This window comes from Nematocida displodere (assembly GCF_001642395.1).
Source record: "Nematocida displodere strain JUm2807 chromosome Unknown 6, whole genome shotgun sequence".
NCBI lineage: Eukaryota > Fungi > Microsporidia > Nematocida > Nematocida displodere.
The window spans coordinates 61,151-86,090 of NW_027138137.1; the positions used below are offsets into that span (position 1 = coordinate 61,151).

Sequence of the window (24,940 nt, forward strand, 5' to 3'; positions counted from 1 at the left end):
TTAATCAATAGCCAGCCCCACAGCCACCAACCAGCCTATAAATAAAAAATTTAAGAAGCCTTTGCAATGAAGACTGTTGAGCTCCCGCAGCTGCCAAAGCTTCAAGTTCCTCTTTTTAGAGAAAGAAGAGAAAGTGGCGACCCACTACCAAAAAAGCCACTAAAAACAAGCAAGAAAGAAAAAGAGAATTCGATCATTAAAAACATCTACAAGCCAGAAAAAAAGCATCTTTGCAAGTACTTTGTGAAGAATGCGTGCATTAGAGGGAGTAACTGTACATTTTCCCATGATTTAGCTAAGTTCCCGTGTAAGCTCTTTCATATCAAGAAGAATTGCCGAAGAAGAAACTGCCAATTCTCGCATGCGCCAATTTCTGAGGAAGAAACACAGATGCTTGTTTCTGAGGGGTGGGAGCTTGAAAAAGAGGAGAAGGAGGAGGAGTTTATTTCCCCTTTTTTCTGATTGGGAAGCTTTTACATCTGTTTTACGTCCCGAACCTGACAGGCTGTTGGGTAAATTAATTTGCCTGGGTAATTAAGCTTTCAATACAAGTATATAACCCGAGAAAGATTTTTAGGAAGATGGTGCCTAAAGAGAAGAAAGAGACAAACACCAGGAAAGACATCCTCATATGTGGAGGAAATGGGTTTACCGCCCAGAAACTATTAGAGTACATTGTTGAACAGCGCCCGCGCCTTAAGATTGGTGTAACGTGCAGAAACGCCCAAAAACTTGCTGGCGTGTTTAAAGGCATTGAACTGGCCACACACAAGTCCCTAGACGGCGTTAGCAAACATATTGTTGGGGTGGATGACCCAAAAGCGCTTTCCAGGGTTTTCAAGAAGTACAGAGTGGTTATCAACTGCATAGGCCCGTTTGCGCACACGGGGCTTCAGATAGTTGATGCCGCAATCAAAGCCAAGACCCATTACATTGACTGCACCGGGGAGCCTGGGTTTATGGGCCAGAGTATGGCTGTGTTTTCAGACAAGGCCCTGGCTGCCGGGGTAATGGTTGTCCACGCCTGTGGGTTTGACTCCCTTCCCATTGATATTGGCATGGTCTACACCATGAAGGAAATAGGAAAAAGCAAAGAAGTGGTTGAAGCCTATGCAGAGTCGTACATGCATTTGGTAAATGCAAGAATTAATCTTGGGACGTTTAGAACAATTATCACCAGCCTCGATCTGCTGAAGGGGAGAAAACCCGAAAAGAAGGCTCTTGCCAAAGAACATAAACCAACACCCTCCGCCAAAAGACGGGTCAAAAAGATGCCCTTTTTCAGCAAGAAAACCAACATGTACGCTCTGATCTTTCCAGGGTCGGACTCTTTTGTTCTGAGAGAGACAAGAAAGAAGCTTGGGGGCATATACCCGAACTGCCACTGCTATATCTCCGTTTCCACCATATTTGGCGTGTTTTGTACCCTGATGCTTGGGCTACTGGTTGGTTTGGTGTACCTCCTCCCCAATGCCCTGCGAGAGGTGGCCTACAAGTACATTGACATTCTAAGCTTTGGAAGAGTGCGCAGCCAAGGCCCAAGTGACAACGAAATTGCCTGCTCGGCCTTTCAGACAAAGATCTTTATCAAGGGCGTCGATAAGACTGGAGAAATCTTCAATTTCCAAACTATGGTCTCGGGACCAGATCCCGGGTATGTTACAACCCCAGTTGCCTTGCTTGTGTCAGCTGAAACCATTTTAGCTAACGAAAAAACCTCGCTGAAGAAAACAAGGGGAATCTTTACGCCAGGGGCAGCTTTTTCAGAAACAGACATTATTCCCCGGCTAGCAAAGGAGCAGATTGTCTTTAGTACTCTGCCCGTTGGTGTGAGAAGTCTCTAAGGCAGTCTTTTTCTTTTATCAAACCACCCCGGACACAATTGCTTTTAGAGTGTGTTCGGGCTTGTGCTTTTGAAAGACGCATTCTAGCATTGTGTTAAATAAACCATTTCTGCTCTGGTTTAGAAAGATAAAACTATGTCCCGAACTAACCCGCCCAATCCAGGTGTGTGCTTGTCTGTGACTTTTTGATAAGATGTCATTTTACTGGCACTTCACCTGCACACCCCGAACACGCCAAATTGCCAAATTGCTATTGTTTTACTAGTTTATTGCTCTTCTGGGCAACCAGACCATACCAGGCTCTACTCTGCGGCAGACCCGTTGAAAGGGTTCAAAACCCCGCCTCCCCAGCTGCTGGCAACATACCAGAGCGTTGGGGGGTCTTCTTCAAATGTGAAAAGATCGCATGCAGCCTGTTTAACGGCAGGGAAGACTGTTACTGCCTCGCTGTTGAACTTGGCAACGCATGCCGTTATCATGAACAGACACAGCATTGTTGTCAGCACGAAAACGCTGAGGTGAACAACCCGTTCCACACTTGGCCTCTGTGACGTAGCATTCTTGAATGCCGTCACAGCTCTGTGCACCAGGAACACTGCAAAGGACGCTCCCGTCACCACTGTTAAGAACATCTCCATCTGGCTGAGCTTGAGATCAGAAGCAACAACCAACACGTCAGAGACCATCACAATCCCCATTGTGATGAAAAGGAAGATGCCTGCGGCAAGGATTCCAATGGCCCCGGCCTTCTTGGCGGCGCTCTTGGTGCTGAGATATCTGGGCGTTATTTTCGGGTGGATGGGTGTGTACTCGTCCGAGAGGATGAGTGTTGCAAGCACGGCAAGCACTGCCGAGATTGACAAACCCGTAAAAATATTCTTGTCGGTAAGGTTTTGGATTGCGTCGGTGCATTGTCCAAAGTATGGGAACGTCTGGCTTAGGGTGGAGGGTGAAAGACTAGACCCGGTGTGGAGAGCAAAGAGCAGAATGGGCAGTAGCACAGTGATGGCGACTAGGTAGAGGAGGAGGTCGCAGGCCAGGGCGTAGAGCAGACCGGGCTGAGTGTGGATTAGGTCAACAGAAGATCTTCTGGAGCTGTGTGTTGATGCAGGTCTTGATGGTGATGGTGATGGTGATGGTGATGGTGCTGGTGATGGTGCTGGTGTTGGTGATGGTGATGGTGTTGGTGGTAATACTACTAGTGATGCAGGTCTTGCTGGTGCTGGTGCTGGTGTTGGTGGTAGTACTACTAGTGATGCAGATCTTGATGGTGCTGGTGCTGGTGTTGGTGGTAATACTACTGGTGATGCAGGTCTTGATGGTGCTGGTGATGCAGTTTCTTGATTCGGGACTATTGTTTTAATTGAGTCTTGTGGATCTGGCCTTAATGTTGTTAATGCCTGCTCATCGTCAAATAGCAAGTCAATATCATCCTCTAGATCTATTTTCAATGGGCTTTCATTTCCCAAAAATAATCCCGATCCAAAGTCACTTAGGTTGTGGGTGCTTCCTGACAACGAGTTACTAGTTGTGTAAATTTTATAGGTACTTCTTAGATGATTCCTTATCTCTTTTTGTGTCTTGTTTAACATTTCAATATGGGTGTTAAGATGCTTGTCAAGGGCGGCTTTTACCGTAGATTGATTGCTAGCGGACACTCTTTTAATTAGAGTTTGGTCGTTGTTTTTTAGATGGTTAAATATGGCTAGATCAATCTGAGTTTGCAATAGCTGCGAGTATGTTTCTTTTAAGTCTAAAATGTCTATATCTGAGTCGGTTCTGTGTTTTTGGTATTTCCTAATATCACCGCCAAGTTCTGTGATTATCTCCTTCAATCGCAAAGCAGAATCCCATGTGGTTTTGGTGTCCATAGTGGTTATTATGACCATGACATTATCGAAGTTCTTATCATGGATCTTTAAAATATGCTCTGCTATGTAAGCTATGTTTTTGTCTAAAACGAGCTCTGTTATTTTGGTTAGTTCATCATGAGTTACTGGTGGTGGCCCCATTCCTTCCCTTTTACTTGGTGTATTTCTGGATGGTGATCTTGATAATTTGGTGCTCTGCTGGTCTAAACACTTGTCTGCAAATTGCTTTAGTTGTTTTTCATATGTCTGTTGTGCTGGGTTCGTTTGCTCCATCATTAAAAATTTTTTAGTGATTAAATAGTTTGAAAAAAGTGCAGAAAAAGTAAAACTTCTACCCTACCCATCCATGTAAAAAATTACTGAAATTGCAGTTTATTATGGAATGAGATGATCCGCTTGGAAAACTCACACAAAACGTCATCGTCTAAAAGTATTTCGTATTCCTCTAGTACCTGGAAGAGAAAGTCCTCCAGCTGCTCCACTATGCTGTCCGACTTACTAATTTTTTTGTAAGACTCAAGTGTCTCAGAAAGCGTTTTTGCAATAATTTCTATCTCCTCCTCTGGGAACCCGTCTTCAATCATCATCTTCATGGGCTCCCAGCTCTTGATTGTGCCAATATACTTGCTGGTGTTTGGGGATATGGTTTGGCCTAGCTCCATTATTGTCTCTAAAAATTTTACTGTTGAAATGGAGCTCCCTCAATTTCTGCACAACTCTACCATTGAGCTTTCTGAGCTCGCCGAAACAGCCCTCATTGAACGAATAGCTGCCCTTCACGATGATGAGTCCATCAGCGACGAGACAGCTAATGAGATTTACACGCACATGCACTTTGGCAGCTCTCAGCAACACACCCTCCAAAACAGAGAAAGGCTGGAGCCAATTGAGTCCCGAAGATACTTTCAGTCGTCAATCACCTGCTACCAATGCAAAAACCTTGGACACACCTCACGAGACTGCCCCAGGAACACTGCCAACATATGCACCTTGTGCGGAGACAAGCACCACCGGCGAAACAGGTGCCCCAAAAGAGTCTGCAGGCGGTGCAGCATGACAGGGCACAGCGAAAGCTTCTGTCCAAAGCCTGCCAGGACTTCCCAATGCAACACATGCGCCCCACTGGTTCATGCAAGCTCTGAGTGTCCCTTGTATCGCCACGAAGCCAAAGTATGCGAGCCAGTGGGCCGGATCCACAAAACATGCTGCTACTGTGGCACCCAGGAACACTTCGCCTCTGAGTGCAAAAACAGAACTGAATATGGGACATCAACCTTTTACGTGCTGCCGCCGCGGTACAACCGAAAGATAGAGCCAACTCAGCAGGGGCCCGCGAAGACAGCCGAAAAGAGTCAGGGTGGGTCAAAGCACCCACAAGACAAAGAGCAGGCTCAAGAAACAGTCAAAAAAGGCAAGAAAAAAACAAAGAAAGGCAAATAGGCACCCCATGTTCTTTATTAAACCACTCCCAAACCCTCTTTTAGCGTTTTTTTCTTTCTTGCATCTCCACCTCCCCCGTTAATTAGCGCCAGATATAAGCTCTCAAGCGTTTTGTCCAAAATGACAAAGTTAGCAAACATTGAGGATGTTGCTGCCTGGAGCACCGAAAGCATCCGTGCTGTGTTGTGTGTCTGGATCTCGTCTATTCTGTTTGCGACCTCCTTTTTGTTCGGGAGGTTTTCTGTGTACCTGTAAATAGATGAAGACCGGTGGTTATATCCGGTGTCAATCTGCTCCTTCATGGGGTAGACGTTCAAGGTCCCCTGAGTCGCTTGAATAAACTCAACCACCTCTTTCTTTGTTTCTTCTGGAGAAAGAGAAGCAACCCGCGATTTAAGCAGCAAAATAGGGTCTAGTAGGGAGCCAACCAGTGTTTTGATAAACTGTTCTTTGTCTTTGTCCTGGAGGGAGGAAGTAATTTGAAGAAGAAGCCCTGGGGTATATATTGAGCCCCCGAGGTTAAAACGGGCCCGCTCAATGGAGAAAGCTTCAGAGTCTGGCTGTGTCTGGGTCAGCAGGCGAATAATGGTTTGGTCAAATTCTTTGGCGGCTGCAGAGATCCTGTTCTTAACTGACATGCGCATTTTGAGGGCGTATTTCATTTGGTCCAGAACCTCTCCATACTTTTTCCATACTTTTGCCTTTTGTGTCTTATTCAGCAAACAAAGAACTTTGATGTTCTTTTTTAGAATAGAGAGTGCCCCGGTAGAATACGTGCGCAATGTTTTTTGTGCCGCCTCTATCTGTTTCTTCTGCATGTTGCTGGCCTGCTCTGATGTGTCTAGCTCAAAAACACGATTTTTTTCGGGGGTAAGCTTGCTATGCTCTTTGGATAGTGTGGTAAGGAACGAGTCAAGACGAACTGAAAGATCTTTCTTTGCCTTGATAATACTAGATACGGTGGTTATGTTTTCGCTCACAACCTTTTTCCCCTTGGCCACCATGGAGTTGGTGCTTAGATTTTTTGTGTGTGCCAGGAACAGAAGAGAATTCCACACCATGGGGGCCTCAAAAACAAGAAAACCTGCCATCTGGGCAATTTCTTTATCAAAGGACGAAACATCGCTACATAATACCTGCGCAGTCATTATCAGGGCTGTTATGCCCAGGCGCACTGTGCCCATTTTTCCAGACTGTAACATACACTAAACATTCTGTGTCTTTTTAACAGTCATAACAAATAAACACATGGGCTAGTTCGGATAAACGCATACCCGGATACTTTGGGTATTACCCGCCCAATCCAGGTGTGTGCTTGTCTGCGACTTTTTGATAAGATGTCATTTTACTGGCACTTCACCAGCACGCCCCGAACACCCCGAACACGCCAAATTGCCAAATTGCTATTGTTTTACTAGTTTATTGCTCTTCTGGGCAACCAGACCATACCAGGCTCTACTCTGCGGCGGTAGGTGCTGACACTGCGGCAGACCCGTTGAAAGGGTTCAAAATCCAGCTTCCCCAGCTGCTGGCAACAGACCAGAGCGTTGGGGGGTCTTCTTCAAATGTGAAAAGATCGCATGCAGCCTGTTTAACGGCAGGGAAGACTGTTACTGCCTCGCTGTTGAACTTGGCAACGCATGCCGTTATCATGAACAGACACAGCATTGTTGTCAGCACGAAAACGCTGAGGTGAACAACCCGTTCCACACTTGGCCTCTGTGACGTAGCATTCTTGAATGCCGTCACAGCTCTGTGCACCAGGAACACTGCAAAGGACGCTCCCGTCACCACTGTTAAGAACATCTCCATCTGGCTGAGCTTGAGATCAGAAGCAACAACCAACACGTCAGAGACCATCACAATCCCCATTGTGATGAAAAGGAAGATGCCTGCGGCAAGGATTCCAATGGCCCCGGCCTTCTTGGCGGCGCTCTTGGTGCTGAGATATCTGGGCGTTATTTTCGGGTGGATGGGTGTGTACTCGTCCGAGAGGATGAGTGTTGCAAGCACGGCAAGCACTGCCGAGATTGACAAACCCGTAAAAATATTCTTGTCGGTAAGGTTTTGGATTGCGTCGGTGCATTGTCCAAAGTATGGGAACGTCTGGCTTAGGGTGGAGGGTGAAAGACTAGACCCGGTGTGGAGAGCAAAGAGCAGAATGGGCAGTAGCACAGTGATGGCGACTAGGTAGAGGAGGAGGTCGCAGGCCAGGGCGTAGAGCAGACCGGGCTGAGGAGTATGGATTAGGTCAACAGAAGATCTTCTGGAGCTGTGTGTTGATGCAGGTCTTGATGGTGCTGGTGCTGATGCTGGTGATGGTGATGGTGTTGGTGATGGTGTTGGTGTTGGTGATGGTGTTGGTGGTAATACTACTACTGGTGATGCAGGTCTTGATGGTGCTGGTGATGCAGTTTCTTGATTCGGGACTATTGTTTGAATTGAGTCTTGTGGCTCTTGACCAACAGAAGAAGATCTTCTGGAGCTGTGTGTTGACGCTGGTGCTGGTGCTGATGCTGGTGGCAATGACATTCTTCTGGTGGGCGATGCTGGTGTTCGGGTTAGTGTTGATTCCCCCGGCAATGACATTCTTCTGGTGATTGGTGTTGCGGGTTCGTTTAGGGACCATTGGTGGACTAACTCTGGTACCAACTGGGAATGTGGGATTTCAGATGGTTTATCTGAATCATCGCCTTCTACTAAAGCAACAGGGGTAATACTCAAGGGGACAGTGGCAGAGCTCTCATCATGGTTAGTGGTCGGGTTAGGCGTTGGAGCCAATTGGCTCTCACTAGCCTCTGGTTGTTTCTCGGGCCTGGGTGCATATATGTCTTTGGTAGTATTGTTGCTTTCCCCATTGATTGCCGTTGAATCGATCAAGGGTGCTCTAATCTGATTAAATGTCATTTTTGAGAAGTGTGCTTTATCAGCTTCGCTCAGAACCATATTTGTTGACGTGTCTGGGCCTTTGACATCTAAGTTGTATATGTTCGGAAGGAGAATGGGCGTTTTGCCCATTGGGGCCACAACTCTTGTTACGATTGGGTTTGATTCTGATGGAGAAAATGATGGTGCATGTGGTTTGCGCAGCGGTGTTTTCGTTATGTGTTTAATAGCTACCTTGCCAATGTTGCGTAATGGTGTGTTCATATTATTTTTGTGTTGTAAAAATTTGTCTAACTGTTAATTAAATAGTGGTAAAAAATTTGTTGGCTATATAGATTGGTTATAGGTTTATACCCCACCCACCCCACTAAGGAGAGATTGGGGTTAGGGCCTGTTTTTGCTGGCATTAACGACTTGTGGTTGGGTTTGTGACGTTTGTTTGTGCTGGGATCGGCATCTGTGCTCGGGTTTGTGGCTTGTGTTCGGGTTGCAGACATTAAACAATCAGATGGTGATTAGATGTAAATCGATCCAACTTTATTTGTTATTTATATACCTAGGGTAGCTCCAGCCTTTTGAGCTGGCCTGTTCCCAAAACAGCTTAGATGCTTGGTATAGTTTCACGAATGGAATAGCCAGATACTCTTGACTGCTTATGTGGGAACTAAGTAAATCGTTGTAAAAAAGAATGGCTGATGAACCTAACAAACCCGACACAATCAAAAAAAGACCGCCTGCTGACATTGCGCTAAAAACACTGCCTTGGCCATTTCGGACCAGGTCGTCTTTCTGTTCCTCCAATGAAACACCTGCATACATAAGCATGGCTGAAAGAAGACACGTGTTGGTGGTTAGAAGCATGAACACATCATGAATGTGGTAGAAGAAAAAGAAGAATGGAATGGACCAGGCGCACAAAGCACTTAGCATGTAACACCCATATCTCATAAATATTCTTACTTTCACCAAACAGTGGCTTCTTCTAATAGGGGACAAGGTTGCCAGGAGAAGAAGTGCTGTGGCACCCCCAACCACTCCATAAATGGTTTTTTTGGCAACTAGGTCAAAGGAGGAAGATTCTTGGGCAAACAGATGCAGCCCACACATGCCCACCAGTACCACGCAGAATGCCGCGACGATCTCAAACAGCATAAACATTTTTTGGTCATGTCTTTGTTTTTGTACCCCCAGCCGAATAAACCCAACAATCAGAATAGCAAAAGGAATCTCCAAGAAAAAAGAGCTAGTAGCGTGTATGTATCTCAAAACACCACAGCATGCCACCAGAGCAGCTACCACACAGCTAATGAGATAGTCCACCGCGCTCTTTTGTCCATGGAGGTAAATCTTCTCTCTGCAGTAGCAGTCTTCGCAGAACACCTGAATTGCTTTTGCATTCTCTCTCTTGCTGGCAACAATGGTTACCGTGTGTTTCGGGTCAGTGACGTATTCGGTGAGGTGGGCAATATACTTGCTACAATGCAGGCTGCACTGGCTCTCTGGGTGGAACTGAAGATTGGTGGCGGTTGTAATTCGGGAAAGGTCTTTGTTTGCCATGTTCCGTTTTTTTGTTCGGGTAACGTGCACAGAGAGAATGTTCCTACTGTCTACTAGCTGAGACTTGCAGATGGAGAAACCCGCGGCCACCAATATGTTTATCGGATGGAGACCATCAGAGATATAATCTTGCAAATCCTTAATATTTCGACACACCTTTGCAAAGCCGGGGGTGTGTATCTGCTCCTTGTATGAAGCCAAAAGTTCTGCCCTCTTATTGCTGAATACTGCTCCTATAAATGCAGAAATTTCTTTGGTGGTACTAGCTGAAGTGGTGCTGTGTTTTATCCACTGGGCCATGTTCTCATCAAAGGTCTTTTGGAGGGGCCCCGGCGTGCCCGTTAGCTGGTAGAATAAGACAACGGCGTTAACAAACCTTGTAGGGGTAAGTTCTCCAAGATTTTCAATGGCAAAAAGAGTCTGGAGCTGCACAAAGTCACTCAACGTCTGCTCTTTTGCGGCAGTGTCGCCATTGCCCAGAAGGATGTGAAGGAACACTGAGGAGGGCAAAATGTTTGTGCCTGCATAGCGAGACAGTATACTGCCCCAGTTATTTGGCGCAAAGTAGTTTCTAGCCCCGGGCGTGGTTTCTGCAAGTGGCTGCATATGGCCCGAAAACTCGCGGTCTACGGCCTCTTGGGTGTGGGCGTCGGGGTTAGCTTGATAAATACTGCTTTGTGTGGCGAGAAACCGGTGAAGCATCTCTGCAAAACAAATAGGCTGGCTTTGCAAAAAACGTAGGCATGCCTGCATCTTTTTTTCCTGGCCTGTTTCTTTCAACCCCAGACTACTGCCGGGAGCGTCTGGACTGGACAGAGATGCCGAAACTGTTGCAAGGTTGGTGTATAGAAGCACTAGCCAAATTGCAGACAGCAAGGTTCGATCTTTTGAGAATACCTTATTCATGACTTGGATAAAAAATTTGCAATATAATAGGTTTTATTAATGTCTGAATAATAATTTTCCTTTAGAGGAACCTTCCCAAAATGAACCTGTCCCTTTTCGGTAAACACCTTTCAACAAAGTGTATTTATGCCTAGAAAAGCCAGGAAACCGCAACCACATACCAACCTCGAAGCTGTCTGTGCATATTGTATAAGTGTAGACGTGTATATATGGTTCGGGATGGGATGCCACACCACCTGGGCTCCGCGTGCGCTGAGAAAAAGGCCGGCCCGAGGCGCTGGAAATCCACTGATGCTAAGTCTAAACTAGTTTGGAAATAGTGGCATCTGTCTCTATTATGCCAGAGTCTCTGGCATAGGCATATGCTTTAAAACGCTACTCAGCTAGCCTACGTGGCTGTAAAACCCTTGTCTAGGAGGCGTCGTCCATCACGCAGCTGCCCTCCATTTCAGAGTGCGGCGTTCGAGCAGTTGGGTCCAGAAGAAATTTAGGCAATCCCGAAGCCACCCTTTCCATGTACCTTCTATAGCTCTTGTGCTTGGCCGTCAGAAACTCTTCCTCACCCACAATAAACTCTCTCACTCGCTCTTTCAGCACGTAAAAAGCTATAAGAGCGGAGAACACGGTGCCCATCAGCAGACAGCAGCCCGCAAAAAGAAGTATCAGCCCAAGATAGTACGGATGCCTTATGTACGCATACACGCCCTGATCAATGAATATGCACTCTTCGATCTGCGATATTGACAGAGTCCATAGCGAGGAGAAGATTAGAAACAGAGAAATGACTACCAAACCGCCCCCAAATCTCTCAATAAATGCCATTAAGGCCGCCGGGAGCATGTCATACACCATAATCATGATCATAGTCTCCAAAAGAAGAAGCAGCCCAACAAAAACAAACAGACCGCCGAACATGCTCCGGTTCCTTGTTGAGAGGGCCTCAAGGAACTCGCTCATCCACTTGTTGCACATTACCTTGTGGTATGTTACAACTAGGGACATTATAGCCACCACTTTCAAAATTCTTTCATTACTGGTACTTATCACGCCGTGATAGAACAGCATACCCGAAGCAAAGACGATAATCGTGTCCCTATTCATTAAATTTAAATTTTCACAGCCTACCTCTTGATAAAAGCCTCCGCCCCAACTAAACTAGTCCAGCACAATTTATTGCTGCCCCTGCCCAGGCACGTTGGCGCTTTGGCCTAGTCGGTGAAAGTGGTTCTTCTGTTGATTTTGACATAGGATCCTTTTTTTTCAATGGTTCTGTTGACCATCTGTGCTCTATTGTTCGGGTTTCGGGCATCCCTTTTGTTTTGCGATATCTGCGACTCGGCGTACCTTCTAACTTTGTCGTTTGCCGTGTGGGTCCGGAACTTGCTGCTTCTGGCCCTGTTGATTGCTGGAGCTCCGGCGCGGGGCTGTCTTGGGGCAGATGTTGGCGTGGCTACTTTGCTTGCCCCCTTAACTCTGTCAAAGTCCAAGCACTTGAACTTGTCGGCTCTAAAGACTGCTCCTGTTGGAAAAGCAGACGCTTGGAGTTTGTCTTCTATTCTAATGCTGCAGAAAACATTGTCATCAAACTTTCCAAACACTTCGTGGACCGATGCTATTCTTCTGTTACCCTCTCCGTAGATTCCTGCTGAGAAGTAGGGAACAACGCCTTCTGAGAGCTTTATTACGATCAAATCGGTGTTTTTGACGGGGTGCAGAGCTGTGCCGATCTTAATAAAGTTTGTTGGGTCTTCTCTTACCTCTCGTTTTCCTTGCCTCATCTGTGCCCAATCCCTTGGTCCGGGTGCTTTGGTCTGTGCGTTTCTTGCCATTCGAAGCAAAAAAAAGATTTGCTAAATAATAGGAAGCGGTGGGTATCGCGTTCGGCAGGCAAATCCGACCCCGTCTTTGTTCTTGGACCCTTTCCCACCCCGCGCCGCACTAGTCTAGCGTTTCTCGCTCAAACAGTCCTTTTTCTTGTCTGATGGCATCTGACAGCGCTTGCTCGTACTCTGGGCTGTCTAGAAGAGCAAAGAAGACTGGCCCATCTGGAAGAACGTCGCAGTCTCCTTTGGTGATGGTCCGAAGAGCCACTGTTAAAGCTCGCACCTCCTGGACAGGCGACTGGACCCTGAACAGAAAAGTTGCCCCTACCTCCTCCGAGGCATGGATGGTAGCTGGCGACCGAGCAATAGCTGCAGTGGCGCTTTTAACGTAGGCGTTCGGGATGGTAATCAGCAAAAAAACGTGATTGGCGATAATCCGCGGGGTTGATTGCAGATAAACTTCCTGAAGCAGCGAGGGCTCCAGTGCTTTGTAACACTTGCATGTTTCGGCGCACCCTTCTACCCGCACACATACCATGTCCACTCGCTCAGCCAGAAATGGCCCGTTCTGGAGAAGAGAGGAAATGGAGTGTTTTAGCTCATTTGGAAGGTTCTCGGGGTACGTAGCATAACAGCGCCTGCCGTATAGCTGCAGAGCATTTGGCGGCGGCGATGAACCCAGAGGGGTGTGCAGGAATGTGATGTGGTACCTTTGGTCTTTAAACTCAATCAGCCCTTCTCCGCGCTCAACACTTTCCAGATACTGCCCCGACTGCTCCCGGTGGGTGTATCTGAGGCCTTCCAGATCGGTTTTTACTTTGTCCATCTGAAGCTGGCCATCGCTCTTAATGATGATTTCGTTGTGTTTGGTGACTGAGCAAAACATTCCAGGCTCACACCGCGAGAGCAGAGAAACGCGCCGAACAGCCTCGGCCTTGGAGGCATTGTCTACCTGGACTACATCGGTGAAAATAGGCATAAAATCAACCCAATTCTGTGACAGCATGAAGCTCTGTGCTTCATTCGACGCTGCCAAGGCAATAACACCGCGCTTTTTGCACTCCAAGCCCCGCACTCCAACTAGCCCCGTGCCTGTTGTCAGGTCATTAGACTCTTCTGCAAACCGCATGATCTGAGTTACGGTTACTGGTTCTGGCGTCGCTGCTACACCAGGCTCCAGGACATAGACGGTCTCCCCCACCGAAAGAGCCTTGGTACTGATAGTTCGCACAATGGAGGTGACTATGCCATCGGCCAACGTGTTTGCGCATATAACCCCGACCACGTCAGCTAACGTATGCAAAGGGGGGGAGATAAAGATATTTTGCAAACTGCTTCCTTTCTTTAGGATTGCCTCTTTGAACTCGCTAAAAAACCTAAACACATGCGCCAGCAAGTCTTTCGGGGTAGGCTTGGTCCTGATGTTGAGTTTAGGCTGCATTCCAACCCTCTGTGCCAAAGAGACAGCCTCCTGGTCTGTAAGCCCATAGAGCTGCTTTGCCAGCCCAACGGCTTTCTTCATAGATAGCTTGCTCCTAACGGGTTTTCCCAGAATCAAAGAAAGGTCGCTGCTTGAGGACATTGCCCAGTTATCCCGGGCACTGCCCAGCAGAACGCTCCCCCCTTCCCACTCAACTCTTCCTTCAGCCACCGACTCTATCTCCTGGAGTATCTGCTCAAGGCGGTAGTAAATTTCGTCTACCGGGATGGAAAGCTTGAAGAGAAGGTCTACCTTGTTTATGAAGAGCACAAGGCCCGTGTCTTTCTCAATGGCTCTTCTCACAAGGCCCTTGAGTCTCTCAGTAACCCCTTTCATGACATCAACAACCACAACCGAAACGTCGCACAAAACAAAGGTGGACAGGGTGAGCGAGTTGAATTCAAGATGCCCTGGGGTGTCGAGAAAGGTTATTCGCCCGCCAGGCAGTGGAACAGAAACGGGCGACAGCTTCATTGTCATCCCCCGCTCCAACTCGTCCTTTCTCGAGTCTAGAAGCCTGGCCTCCCCCGCCATTGACTTAGTTAGCACCCCCAGGTGCTCGAGCACATTGTCCATGAACGTTGTCTTCCCGTGGTTTACATGCGCAACAACATTGACCACGTACTCAAATGGCGCCGCCTCTTCATCCATTAAAAATAAAGCTAAAACTTTGCCGTTAAACAGGTTTTGGAGTCTGCGCTGGGCTACTGGTGTGTATAGCTGTTTATTGGCGGCCAAGGACCCTATCCAGGGTTGCCATAAATGCAATGGCTGTTTTTACAAACTCTTCTTTGGTGTACTTGGAGCTGATTGCCTCCAGCTCTACTTCGTACAGCTTTTCAGTCAGCGAGTTGGCATCTCGCCCCGAAAGAACCTCTGTTGCCTCAATGAGATGCATGTCTGTTTTGAAGGTTGTCCGGGTCTTTTCTCTGACTGCCTGAACAACTGGAAGCGTGAGCGTGTCCTCCTTCACTATTTCCTCGCTGATGCCTATTCTGATGTCGTACTTGCTATTGGGGCAGAAGATATCAATCATTTTCATCTTCTTTTTCTGAATCAGCACAGGCTTTTGTTTGGCGGGCTGTCCGTTAACTTCAATGGTCTCTGATCGCCTAAAGCCCTTTATTAGAGAGTCGATAATTTTCTTGTCTTCTTTTTCCTCTATTTCCTTGGAAAAGTGTGCCACCAGGCTTTTAAAGTCCTCGTGGTGGACCGTTGCCTGGAATCTTAGCGTGTCTGCTCGTTTGATCACGCTTGGGTGCATAAACTCGATTGACAGCCTATTGTTGGTGGCTTTGTCAATTAGTGTTCCCAGCCTTATTTCGACTTCAGTGGTTTTGGAAAGGGTGTCTGGAAGACTGCTTAGCAAGGCCCTCACTATATGCGCCGTTTCTTCCACTGCTCTGTCTTCTAGTGCCATATTTAAATATTTGCAAAAATCTACCTTTTCATAGCTGCTGGCACTCCCAGGAGCCTTCTAATCTCTAGAACTGCTTTTTCAAAAGACTGCCCCCCACCAACAACTTCTTTAACCCTCTCCAGAAGACTGGGCATTTGGAGCAAGGCTTTTTTGCCGGGTGGAACTGTGAGGACATCCGTTCCACTTATTTCCTTTGAAACAAACTGTTTAAACGCGGATATGAAGGCCTGGGTCTCTTTTGGCGCAATTTCAAGAAGCCGCTCCTTCTCGCAGACTGACCCGGCAAGAGAGAATGCATCCATTACTCTGATAAACAGTGCCCTGTTGCCAGTGCACAGTGCATCCACTGGTGCTTGGTACTGCAGGGCTGTCTGGGCGGCCAACACAATGAGCTTGGGTGCCAGCTGCAAAGGAGGGTGGTACCCGTCTAAGCTCTTCTGCAGCTGTGTGATAACTTCGGGCATAAGTCTGTTTTTCGCCCTCAAAACAAGGAGCAGCTGCAAAAAAAGATAGTCTATCTCCGTGTCGTGTCTGAAAGACTGTTCTTCGCACGCATCAAGAACCAAAGTGATGTCTAGCGCCCCGCCTGCCTCAATAACTGATGCAGCACATTTTAGAAGAAGGATAAATGTCAGCCTTTCAGTAGGAAACGGCAGTAGCTGCCTATTCACGGCACCTGCACAGGCTAGGTCTGGGAAGAGATGGTACAGCGCCAAAAGCATTCTAAAGCACCTTTCTTGCTTCTTTCCCGAGCTAGCCCGAAGACTGGCCAGGACGGTGCCACACTCTGGCGCTAGTTTTCGGCAGGTCCCAATGTGTGCAAGTATTTCAGCCAGAACCAGTGTGTTGTTGTCTGTTTTGTCCAGTAGCTCTAATGACCTTGTAAGAGTATTTGAGAAGGTGAAGACCTCTTCTCTTAGGCTGGTCATTGAAAATTTAAAAGTTTCGGGTTGGCTAATGGCAATGGCCGCTGCCTGCCCAAAACAGGCTGGGGGGTAACGAGGTAAATTTTATTCTAATGCTGAGTTGAAGATACATGGAACTGTTTCATGCGCGAGAGGAAAGATCTCCACTCTAAGATAAAATCGCTGTTTTCTTCAATTATTTGCTTCTTGGCATCCTCCCTCTTGGCTAAGTCGGTTTCTTTGAACTTTTGGACATCGCTGGGTGTTAGAGCCAGTCCTGGGATGGGCTGAGCCACCGTTCTCCAAAAGAAGCCGGGGCCCCCACTCCTACCAATGCTTCCAGCAAAGACCTCTTTGCCACAAACATCAATAACCTTTGCCTGCCCCGGATCTATTAGTGCCAGATAGAGCCCAAATGGCGACCACTCCATTCTAGTCACTCCATCTAGCTCCATTTTCAGAAGTATCTCCCCGTCTCCGTTCACCAAGACGATCTTTTCGCCATCAAAAAGGGCTCCTAGCTCTTTGGCAGCCACCAGAGTAAACACGCCCTTGATGAAGGTGTACTCTAGAAGCCTGCCCTGCACGCGCTTAAAGATCTTAACCCCCGTTGCGTTGGTGGTTATTACCATGGTAGGAGCGGTGCACACAGACTTAACTGTTTCGCCCAAAGCCTTGGAGATGGTTGTTTCTCCATACACATCCCAGATATCGATAAAATGCAGGTTCTTTCCCCCAAGGGCCCGGATGTTGACAATGCAGACTTCGTTTTTCTGCCACTCAATGGTGTAGGTGGTGATGTTAGTGAGAATCTTTGAGCGAATGATCATTTCACTCCTCAGGTTATAAAGACTTAGCTTTGTGCTCACATCAGTTGTTTTCACCACCAGAACCACGTTGTTGCAGAATGAAAAGAATCCCTCGGATTTGACGCCTTCTTCTGGCTCGGAGTACTCTGTGTAGACGTTCGCGTCGTTGTGCATCCTTCTTATCTCCACGGTGTTCTCTTTATGGATCATGTAGTGGTTGGCGCTTTTTGAGATAGACATTCTCTCCTCGGATGGCAGGGTAAGACTCTTCACCTTTTCTTTGGTGTAGATGTTATACACCTCCCAGCTATTGGTTTTGCGGCCTGCCGGAAAAGCAACCATTAAGTACTCGCCAACCAATGCGTGCGCCAGAAGAGAGTCTTGGACGTGTCCATCAACCAGCTCAAGCTGCCCCCCGTAAAGAAAGAGGTTCTTCTGTTTTAGACACATAACCATCCCTTCAGCAACAGAAACTGTGTACCCGGCCATAGGCTTCTTTGCCGTGACCTTGCACCCCATGATTTTGGCTATTTGGTAGTTTGTTAGTGTTCCTTCGTTGTATACCACAAACTGTTCCCCTTTGGCCGACTCTTTCCACTGAACAACCTCTTTTTTTCCGCTGACCTTTTTCACCGCAGGTTTGTCAGCAGTTAGCGCACTTGCTGCAGTAGACCCTAGCTTGTGCAGGGCCGAACACTTTTCTAGCGTAAGAACACAGAGCTTGGCCTTGTTAACAATCGCATTGTGCAGCTTTCCCACCAGAGCACTTGCGTGCACGGCCGAACCAAGCAGCACCACCATAATATCCTCAACGCGCGAAGAGTTTTCCTCGGTAATGAAGGTGCTCCCTGCGACTTCGTTCAGAAGCTCGATGCTCTGGTCCTCTGGCGTATCTAACCCAACAATTACAACCGCTCTCTGTGCATCGGTGCTTACCAGAGTTGTCATAAATGCAAAATTGAGAAAATTAAAATAAAAGCATGGCAGTAGAGAGACACAGCAGCGTGTTTGGCCTGAGTTTTGACCGGCTGATGAACCGGAACAAAGAGCTGCACAATGACAACTTTCTCTTTTCAGGCATTAAGCTGGATATTGAAAAAGATCTTTCAAAACATACCAACCTTTCCATCAGCAAGAACGACCACGGGATGAGTGTCAACTATGCCATTAAAAGGGCCAGAGAAATCCTCAAGGTGTCTTTGTATGGGAACGGGGCTGTAGCAAGTAAATTTATCAAAGAGTCTGACACGGGCAATGGATCAATAACCTTCATGAAGTCGCATACCAACTCTTACTTTGACATGGATGTTACCCGGTACTTCTCCCTTGGGAGCATAACTGTTAAGGTCATCAATCCAGAGATTGACTGGTCTGGAGTTGCGGCGCCAGCAGCCAGCACAGAGACGGGGGCAGAAAACGGAGAAAAGGACGTCTCCGCAAAAAAACCAAGTGCCAGCGCATCCAAAGAATCCAGCCCCAAGAGCATCCCAGCACCCACCCAGACGATGGCAGAACAGATCAAAGCACGAACGCAAAGAATCTGTAAAGAATCGATGGCGGTTTTAAAGCAGGCTGGAATAGCCGTGGGATCGGGGCTTACCAGCGCAGAGGTCTACAGGCATGCCTACGCCGCGGGGATCAAGACAATCACCCAAGCAAGTCCATCAGAGATCAAGAATGAATTGTGTGCCAGGGTGAAAGGGGCAGCCAGTCGGTTTAAAAGCGGTATTCTGGTGGGCAGTGTTCTAGTTCCCCTAACCCCTTCCATGCATTTAGGCGGGGAATGGCTCTTGTCACTGGACCGGACGCACGACACGCCCCGGCAGTGCCTAGTGACCACGTGCATCCTTTCCAAGGCCTTCAAGACCTGGCGAATGCTTGGGTCGGCCCAGAACACGGGAAAGGTGGGGCTGTCGATGGAGAAGGAGATTGATGAGTCAACCACTATGTACACGGACGTCTACTTTGACGTTCAAGGCTTCAGACACCAGGTGGCATCTCTAGCCGACAGCGTTTCGGGGGTGGTTGGTGCAGTGGTGTCTGGGTATAACGCAAGCACCAAAGTAAGCGCGTCTACCGATGGAGTAATTAGCGCGGTGTCGGACATACGCGTGGGGGATGGCGCAACTCTTAACCTTAGCACAATTCTCTCCCTTGAAGGGTCGCGGGTAGGCATTGGGTTTAACCTTATAGCCTAGCAGGTGGCAGTGGGTCTAGCACTATAGCGGGCGCGGCGGCTTTGAATCGCTTTGAATTAAAGAGTCTGGGTGTTCGGGTTGGTTTTGGCAGGTCTAAAACTCAGACAGCCCGAGCACGGCTGAGAAGCTCTTGAACTGTGGCTTTTTCGTCACTGCCTGGTGTTAACCTAGGCTATGACAGACATAGATAAAACCACCCAGTGAAAGGGTTTGGTTTCAGTTACAGGCCTATGTCCAACCCGAACACAATAAAAACACTAAAGTAAACATATATGGGGTTAGATAGTGTTTCTTGAAAGATTATTGTTTTACTAGTTTATTGCTCTTCTGGGCATACCAGATCATACCAGGCTCTACACTGCGGCGGTAGGTGCTGACACTGCGGCAGACCCGTTGAAAGGGTTCAAAATCCAGCTTCCCCAGCTGCTGGCAACAGACCAGAGCGTTGGGGGGTCTTCTTCAAATGTGAAAAGATCGCATGCAGCCTGTTTAACGGCAGGGAAGACTGTTACTGCCTCGCTGTTGAACTTGGCAACGCATGCCGTTATCATGAACAGACACAGCATTGTTGTCAGCACGAAAACGCTGAGGTGAACAACCCGTTCCACACTTGGCCTCTGTGACGTAGCATTCTTGAATGCCGTCACAGCTCTGTGCACCAGGAACACTGCAAAGGACGCTCCCGTCACCACTGTTAAGAACATCTCCATCTGGCTGAGCTTGAGATCAGAAGCAACAACCAACACGTCAGAGACCATCACAATCCCCATTGTGATGAAAAGGAAGATGCCTGCGGCAAGGATTCCAATGGCCCCGGCCTTCTTGGCGGCGCTCTTGGTGCTGAGATATCTGGGCGTTATTTTCGGGTGGATGGGTGTGTACTCGTCCGAGAGGATGAGTGTTGCAAGCACGGCAAGCACTGCCGAGATTGACAAACCCGTAAAAATATTCTTGTCGGTAAGGTTTTGGATTGCGTCGGTGCATTGTCCAAAGTATGGGAACGTCTGGCTTAGGGTGGAGGGTGAAAGACTAGACCCGGTGTGGAGAGCAAAGAGCAGAATGGGCAGTAGCACAGTGATGGCGACTAGGTAGAGGAGGAGGTCGCAGGCCAGGGCGTAGAGCAGACCGGGCTGAGGAGTATGGATTAGGTCAACAGAAGATCTTCTGGAGCTGTGTGTTGATGCAGGTCTTGATGGTGCTGGTGAATCTTGAGCAATAGATATTATTGGGGAGGTGGGAGCTGTTTTAAATGATAGTGATGTGGAGCTCGTTGATGATATTGAATCAGCAGAAGAAGATCTTCTGAAGCTGTGTGTTGATGGTTGTGGTGCTAATCTTGAGTCTGCTATCATCTTCGTTATCTCATTTTGTTCATGTTTAATCGCTTGAATCTTCTTGGCGTAATATGTCCAAAACTTAGTTGCCATTGTGGTTATGTTCTCATTGTCATTCTCGAGAGCCATGGTTAAATAGTATTGGTTTAGATGGCTTAACACCAGCAGCTTAACCGCCATTTGCAATTTCTTTGAGTATAGTAGTGCCTCTGTCCCGTCTGTATTATCTTGAGCTGGGCCATGTTGTTTGTACTCTAGAACAACTCTATTGATTTCTCTAGTTAATTGGTTTGTTTGGCTGGCCCATAGTTTTTGTATCTTTTTAATGCTGGCCTGCTCTTTGGTTAGCGCATCATTGTCTGTGGTCGTGTCAGTCTTTGATTTAGTTGATGTTATGTATTCTTCCATTTCTTCTTTTATAATCAATTTGAATATACTGAATAATTCCTCTAGGGCTTCGTTGGTTAGCCACCCAATTGAAGGGTTTTGTATTTGTGTTTCTTGATTGTTTTCTAACCCTAAACACTTGTCTGCAAATTGCTTTAGTTGTGTTTCATATGTCAGTTGTGCTGGCTTGGTTGGCTCCATCATTAAAAAATTTTTAGTGATTAAATAGTTTGAAAAAAATTGAAACTGTTATATGTACGTGAATGAGCACAGGCGTTAGTGCTCGTGCTTGGGACATCTTATGTGTTCGAGTTGCCTGGGAAATATAAACAGATTGCGGCCTTGCAGGATGCTCATAGCTTCACATAGAAACTATAAACACTCTTGACTTGACAATAGACTTAGTTTCTGGCATACACCTACCCCCAAACACAATAACATCAACAGTAGCACCTGCTGTGATACCTGCAGCTGGGCCATTCTGGGGCTGGTTCTTTTGGGTTCGAGTATGTGGTTATTTATTTATAGCGCATCCTTTATCAATTGATTTTGTTAGGTTTTTCGCGATAAACAACGGTTGGCTTGGGTCCTCTGGTTACAAACACCCAGGTAACTAGGTGAATTAGTCCCCAAAGAAGTAGCAGAGCCTGTAGCAACATAGTGATGTAGCTATAGGGTCGAGATAGTTTAAGGCTCTTCCCCACAATGGAAATATCAATGGTCTCCAATGGGAATGGCCTGCATATATCCCCGACATTCAAATAGTCTCCGCTGTCGTCTATGGCCGTGTAGACCAATTGGTTCCCGTCGAATGATGGCATTGAAATGACCCGTTGACTGAGTCTTTCAATGGTAAAGGTGATTTTCTCGCCCTTTTTAAGCGCATATCGCAGCCCAAGAAAGTAGTTTCCATTTTTCTCCATGGACCGGTGTATCTTCCCCAGATCATCGTAGTACCTCAGAAGCTTTTCTCGGTTTTCAAAGTATATTCCGCGCACCGGCTTGTCACCAACATTCACTACTGTAAAGGCATCAACTGATCGATAAAAGAAGAAATAGCTGCACACCCGGGTGGAAAATCTTTCGAGTGCCAACCCACTATCTACCCTGCCCCACACACCCAGCGTGCTGAGCAGCACCAGAACCAATAGATGGCAGACCTTCATTAAAAATAAACAAACATCAAAATAACACACCGGGCCCCTTACCCCCGGCAGCCCATTCCCGTGCCTGGCCATAACCCCCCGCCTTTACATACGTGTACTAATCAAATAAGCTTCAACATCTTCTTTTATCCCCAGCCGGACCAAGCCCCTTCCCATACATAATTTATTGCTAAAAAGATAAACCACCGCACCCCCAGCTCCCTAGCTCTGCCCCGTGTGGACAATAGCTTTGATTTGGTTTTTGTCTTCCAAATGCTTGGCCATGATAATGATTGATGTTCCTCTCTCCATCGCCTGGTGAAGCTCGCAGGAGTGTTCCACGAGTGTGTGGCACTGCTTGTGGCAGACCATGCGGCAGCTCTTGCAGAGAAGGCCTTGCTTACTCGTTCCATATAGCAGCCGGTTGCACGCATAGCACCAGATTTGCACGCCCGTGCTAAAGGTAGTCGTTTTGAAAACATGGTTGTTGTAGTGCACCGTGTCCGGCTCAGATAGCCGCATGCCTGCCCCCTGTGCCAATGCTTGCTTTATCTCCAAGATCTTTTTTTCTGTTCCCATTCTTTGCTTCATTGCTTTGCTTCTGACTGACTCAACCGACACTGCCTTTAGCAGCTTTTCTATGCCCTCGAGTATTGCTGTCTCCTTCAGTAGCTCTTTCTGCAGCTCTTTGTCCTCGGCATGGCCTATGGTCTGGTCTGAGGAGGACTCGGTCTGGCTGGTGTAGATGTCTTCCTCGGACGGGAGCAGAAGCTTGAAGGAGAGCGCCTCGCCTTTGGAGTTCATCCGGAGCAGCTCGTTCTTCTTCAAGCTCTGGAAGTACGTCTTATTTAGCGGTAGCTGGGTATCCCCGATCCGGATGTGGGTCTCCTCCAAATACAAATTAGTGGACTCCCACCTGTTATCAATGTAGATCTTCACAGGGAAGACCCGAACTGTGAAGCCCAGTTTTAGTCTTTGGATCTGCTCTTTTAGGCTTCTGTTTTCTTCGGTTAGCTCTACCTTTTGCACCGCCAGCCGCGTTCTTATCTCAACTTCTCGGTCAATCCGCGTGGTTGCCTCTCGCAGCTCGGTCTGGAGCCTGCGTGCAACTCTTCGGCTGTGGTAGGCAGCTTCTTCGTCTTGCTTCTGTCTTTCCTTGGCTGTCTCTATAATCTCTTCGGCCTGGCCATGGATTTTTTCAAACTCAACAAAGAGACCATCTACATTTATCCTATTCACCTGCTGTAACAGAGCAATGGTTTCCTCCTGAAGCATGCTCAATGTGGCCAGGGCTGTGGCTAGTCTTTCTTCATCGGCCGTGGATCTGGCTAGTTCATATGTTTCCTGCACCTGGATATCGGCACATCCTGAGTCTGATACCGTTGCCGCACTAAGAATTCCGCTGGTTTCGGGTTCCAGCTGATCTGGAAATGTTGAGGACGTTCCCAAGTACTCGGAAAGTACCTCTTCACCCGAAAGCAGCGCCTGGTCGCTATCTGTAAAATAGGTCAATGTGTGGGTTGATGTATTTGGGTGCGTCTCTTCTGAACTCGTGTCTTCTTTATCCCCGCGCCCCTCCTTTACCCCCTTCTCTGCCTGCACATCGCCTTTGATGTCCAACGGGGGGGTGTCCAGTGTGTCTGCATCGACGATAGTGCTGGGAAGAGAGAGTTCGCATAGGGGGACCTCTGCAGCCCGCTCTTTTTCGCTGGTGTCTATTACGCTGACAATCCCGCTGTGCATCCCAACCTCAACCACCTGCCCCAGCGTGGACATGTCCTCCTTAGCCACCACAAACTCAACCTCGTCCTTTGGCTTTGACGCGTCTACCATCGTTCCAATAGTTATCTCTGGGTCGTACCCAAACCCGGCGAATGCCTTGATGCAATCAAGGGGTTTCTGAATCTCTCCCCGCGATGGCACAAACTCATCCACTTCAAAGTTGTCAACTGATCCCTGCTCTGTAGATGCTGGTTTGTACACTGGTACATTGCTATATTTTGATGTGAAATCAAACCCCTCAAAGAACCGGTGGCCAATGGCTTCTTCCAGCGTGTACCTGGTTGCCTCGCTGCACAGAAGATGCCCAAGCAGGTCTGCCAGCCCCTCTGAGCACTCGCCAATGGTGTAATCTATCCTGATGATTCTCGCAAACGTTTCCGGAACTCTTTCACTGTAAAACGGCGTGATGTCAAATGCAAGCTCATACAGTACCACCCCAAGCGCCCAGAGGTCTAGCTTTGGCGTAAGCGCATCCCCGTTCATCGCCAGCATCTCCGGGGCCAGGTAGTCCGGCGTTCCAACCTGCACATCGTGGTCGCTGCCCCCCGTGCAGGTGGAGCTCCCGAAGTCCGCCAGCTTGATGTGCCCCTCTGAGTCGATTAGCACATTTTCTGGCTTCAGGTCTCGGTGTATGATCCCCAGCCCATGCATCTCTCTCAGCGCCATAAGAATCTCTCCCCCATAGAAACGTATCGTTTCCTCTGGCATGGCGCCAAGCCGGCAGCAGAGAGACCCAAGATCTCCCCCTGAAATAAAATCTGTTAGAAAATAGAGAGAGTGCTCATCCTGAAAGGACCGGTGCAGCCCAAGCAGCCACTCACTTCCCCGCCCGCTAATCATGGACTGTCTTTCCCGCATAATAGGGTTTACAAGCGGATCACTCAAAATGTGCGACTTGTGGACTTTTTTCAGTGCGTATACCTTCATTGTTCTAATTGATCTAACCACAAACACCTCGCTATGTCCTCCTTTGGCCAGTGGGTGGACAATCGCGTAGTTGTCTGGCCTATCAATTATAGAAGTAAATTTCTTGAAGAGTGCATTTCCCGGAGCAACCATGCTTACCAGTTGTGCGCAGTCAACCAAAAGATTTGCTTCGTCCCTAGTGAGTTGTAGCTCTTTTTCTCCCATACACAAAAACAACAAAAGAATT

General features: G+C 47.7%; 18 protein-coding genes across 18 annotated transcripts; 4 read left to right on the forward strand and 14 right to left on the reverse strand.

Moving 5' to 3' along the window:
* Nucleotides 1-66: 66 nt before the first annotated feature.
* Nucleotides 67-462, forward strand: NEDG_01605 (uncharacterized protein; the record flags this gene model as incomplete). Its single annotated transcript, XM_067689023.1, has 1 exon — nucleotides 67-462. The coding sequence occupies one exon, from the start codon at nucleotides 67-69 to the stop codon at nucleotides 460-462; it is 396 nt and encodes a 131-aa protein (XP_067544913.1).
* Nucleotides 463-581: 119 nt separating this feature from the next.
* Nucleotides 582-1,844, forward strand: NEDG_01606 (uncharacterized protein; the record flags this gene model as incomplete). The annotated part of the gene is made up of 1 exon (XM_067689024.1): nucleotides 582-1,844. One exon carries the CDS (start codon nucleotides 582-584, stop codon nucleotides 1,842-1,844), a length of 1,263 nt encoding a protein of 420 aa, XP_067544914.1.
* A 302-nt stretch (nucleotides 1,845-2,146) lies between these two features.
* On the reverse strand, nucleotides 2,147-3,988 carry NEDG_01607 (uncharacterized protein; the record flags this gene model as incomplete). The annotated part of the gene is made up of 1 exon (XM_067689025.1): nucleotides 2,147-3,988. The coding sequence occupies one exon, from the start codon at nucleotides 3,986-3,988 to the stop codon at nucleotides 2,147-2,149; it is 1,842 nt and encodes a 613-aa protein (XP_067544915.1).
* An 83-nt stretch (nucleotides 3,989-4,071) lies between these two features.
* Nucleotides 4,072-4,377, reverse strand: NEDG_01608 (uncharacterized protein; the record flags this gene model as incomplete). Its single annotated transcript, XM_067689026.1, has 1 exon — nucleotides 4,072-4,377. One exon carries the CDS (start codon nucleotides 4,375-4,377, stop codon nucleotides 4,072-4,074), a length of 306 nt encoding a protein of 101 aa, XP_067544916.1.
* Nucleotides 4,378-4,405: 28 nt separating this feature from the next.
* NEDG_01609 (uncharacterized protein) lies at nucleotides 4,406-5,155 on the forward strand (the record flags this gene model as incomplete). Its single annotated transcript, XM_067689027.1, has 1 exon — nucleotides 4,406-5,155. One exon carries the CDS (start codon nucleotides 4,406-4,408, stop codon nucleotides 5,153-5,155), a length of 750 nt encoding a protein of 249 aa, XP_067544917.1.
* Nucleotides 5,156-5,172: 17 nt separating this feature from the next.
* Nucleotides 5,173-6,339, reverse strand: NEDG_01610 (uncharacterized protein; the record flags this gene model as incomplete). The annotated part of the gene is made up of 1 exon (XM_067689028.1): nucleotides 5,173-6,339. One exon carries the CDS (start codon nucleotides 6,337-6,339, stop codon nucleotides 5,173-5,175), a length of 1,167 nt encoding a protein of 388 aa, XP_067544918.1.
* A 271-nt stretch (nucleotides 6,340-6,610) lies between these two features.
* On the reverse strand, nucleotides 6,611-8,305 carry NEDG_01611 (uncharacterized protein; the record flags this gene model as incomplete). Its single annotated transcript, XM_067689029.1, has 1 exon — nucleotides 6,611-8,305. The coding sequence occupies one exon, from the start codon at nucleotides 8,303-8,305 to the stop codon at nucleotides 6,611-6,613; it is 1,695 nt and encodes a 564-aa protein (XP_067544919.1).
* A 273-nt stretch (nucleotides 8,306-8,578) lies between these two features.
* On the reverse strand, nucleotides 8,579-10,504 carry NEDG_01612 (uncharacterized protein; the record flags this gene model as incomplete). Its single annotated transcript, XM_067689030.1, has 1 exon — nucleotides 8,579-10,504. The coding sequence occupies one exon, from the start codon at nucleotides 10,502-10,504 to the stop codon at nucleotides 8,579-8,581; it is 1,926 nt and encodes a 641-aa protein (XP_067544920.1).
* Nucleotides 10,505-10,915: 411 nt separating this feature from the next.
* NEDG_01613 (uncharacterized protein) lies at nucleotides 10,916-11,605 on the reverse strand (the record flags this gene model as incomplete). The annotated part of the gene is made up of 1 exon (XM_067689031.1): nucleotides 10,916-11,605. The coding sequence occupies one exon, from the start codon at nucleotides 11,603-11,605 to the stop codon at nucleotides 10,916-10,918; it is 690 nt and encodes a 229-aa protein (XP_067544921.1).
* A 107-nt stretch (nucleotides 11,606-11,712) lies between these two features.
* Nucleotides 11,713-12,333, reverse strand: NEDG_01614 (H/ACA ribonucleoprotein complex subunit 1; the record flags this gene model as incomplete). The annotated part of the gene is made up of 1 exon (XM_067689032.1): nucleotides 11,713-12,333. The coding sequence occupies one exon, from the start codon at nucleotides 12,331-12,333 to the stop codon at nucleotides 11,713-11,715; it is 621 nt and encodes a 206-aa protein (XP_067544922.1).
* Nucleotides 12,334-12,442: 109 nt separating this feature from the next.
* NEDG_01615 (uncharacterized protein) lies at nucleotides 12,443-14,458 on the reverse strand (the record flags this gene model as incomplete). Its single annotated transcript, XM_067689033.1, has 1 exon — nucleotides 12,443-14,458. The coding sequence occupies one exon, from the start codon at nucleotides 14,456-14,458 to the stop codon at nucleotides 12,443-12,445; it is 2,016 nt and encodes a 671-aa protein (XP_067544923.1).
* Nucleotides 14,459-14,531: 73 nt separating this feature from the next.
* NEDG_01616 (uncharacterized protein) lies at nucleotides 14,532-15,227 on the reverse strand (the record flags this gene model as incomplete). The annotated part of the gene is made up of 1 exon (XM_067689034.1): nucleotides 14,532-15,227. One exon carries the CDS (start codon nucleotides 15,225-15,227, stop codon nucleotides 14,532-14,534), a length of 696 nt encoding a protein of 231 aa, XP_067544924.1.
* Nucleotides 15,228-15,247: 20 nt separating this feature from the next.
* On the reverse strand, nucleotides 15,248-16,156 carry NEDG_01617 (uncharacterized protein; the record flags this gene model as incomplete). Its single annotated transcript, XM_067689035.1, has 1 exon — nucleotides 15,248-16,156. One exon carries the CDS (start codon nucleotides 16,154-16,156, stop codon nucleotides 15,248-15,250), a length of 909 nt encoding a protein of 302 aa, XP_067544925.1.
* An 86-nt stretch (nucleotides 16,157-16,242) lies between these two features.
* On the reverse strand, nucleotides 16,243-17,889 carry NEDG_01618 (uncharacterized protein; the record flags this gene model as incomplete). The annotated part of the gene is made up of 1 exon (XM_067689036.1): nucleotides 16,243-17,889. The coding sequence occupies one exon, from the start codon at nucleotides 17,887-17,889 to the stop codon at nucleotides 16,243-16,245; it is 1,647 nt and encodes a 548-aa protein (XP_067544926.1).
* A 32-nt stretch (nucleotides 17,890-17,921) lies between these two features.
* Nucleotides 17,922-19,139, forward strand: NEDG_01619 (uncharacterized protein; the record flags this gene model as incomplete). The annotated part of the gene is made up of 1 exon (XM_067689037.1): nucleotides 17,922-19,139. One exon carries the CDS (start codon nucleotides 17,922-17,924, stop codon nucleotides 19,137-19,139), a length of 1,218 nt encoding a protein of 405 aa, XP_067544927.1.
* A 353-nt stretch (nucleotides 19,140-19,492) lies between these two features.
* Nucleotides 19,493-21,061, reverse strand: NEDG_01620 (uncharacterized protein; the record flags this gene model as incomplete). Its single annotated transcript, XM_067689038.1, has 1 exon — nucleotides 19,493-21,061. The coding sequence occupies one exon, from the start codon at nucleotides 21,059-21,061 to the stop codon at nucleotides 19,493-19,495; it is 1,569 nt and encodes a 522-aa protein (XP_067544928.1).
* Nucleotides 21,062-21,399: 338 nt separating this feature from the next.
* NEDG_01621 (uncharacterized protein) lies at nucleotides 21,400-22,026 on the reverse strand (the record flags this gene model as incomplete). The annotated part of the gene is made up of 1 exon (XM_067689039.1): nucleotides 21,400-22,026. The coding sequence occupies one exon, from the start codon at nucleotides 22,024-22,026 to the stop codon at nucleotides 21,400-21,402; it is 627 nt and encodes a 208-aa protein (XP_067544929.1).
* Nucleotides 22,027-22,227: 201 nt separating this feature from the next.
* On the reverse strand, nucleotides 22,228-24,918 carry NEDG_01622 (serine/threonine-protein kinase MRCK; the record flags this gene model as incomplete). Its single annotated transcript, XM_067689040.1, has 1 exon — nucleotides 22,228-24,918. One exon carries the CDS (start codon nucleotides 24,916-24,918, stop codon nucleotides 22,228-22,230), a length of 2,691 nt encoding a protein of 896 aa, XP_067544930.1.
* Between the last annotated feature and the right edge of the window lie 22 nt (nucleotides 24,919-24,940).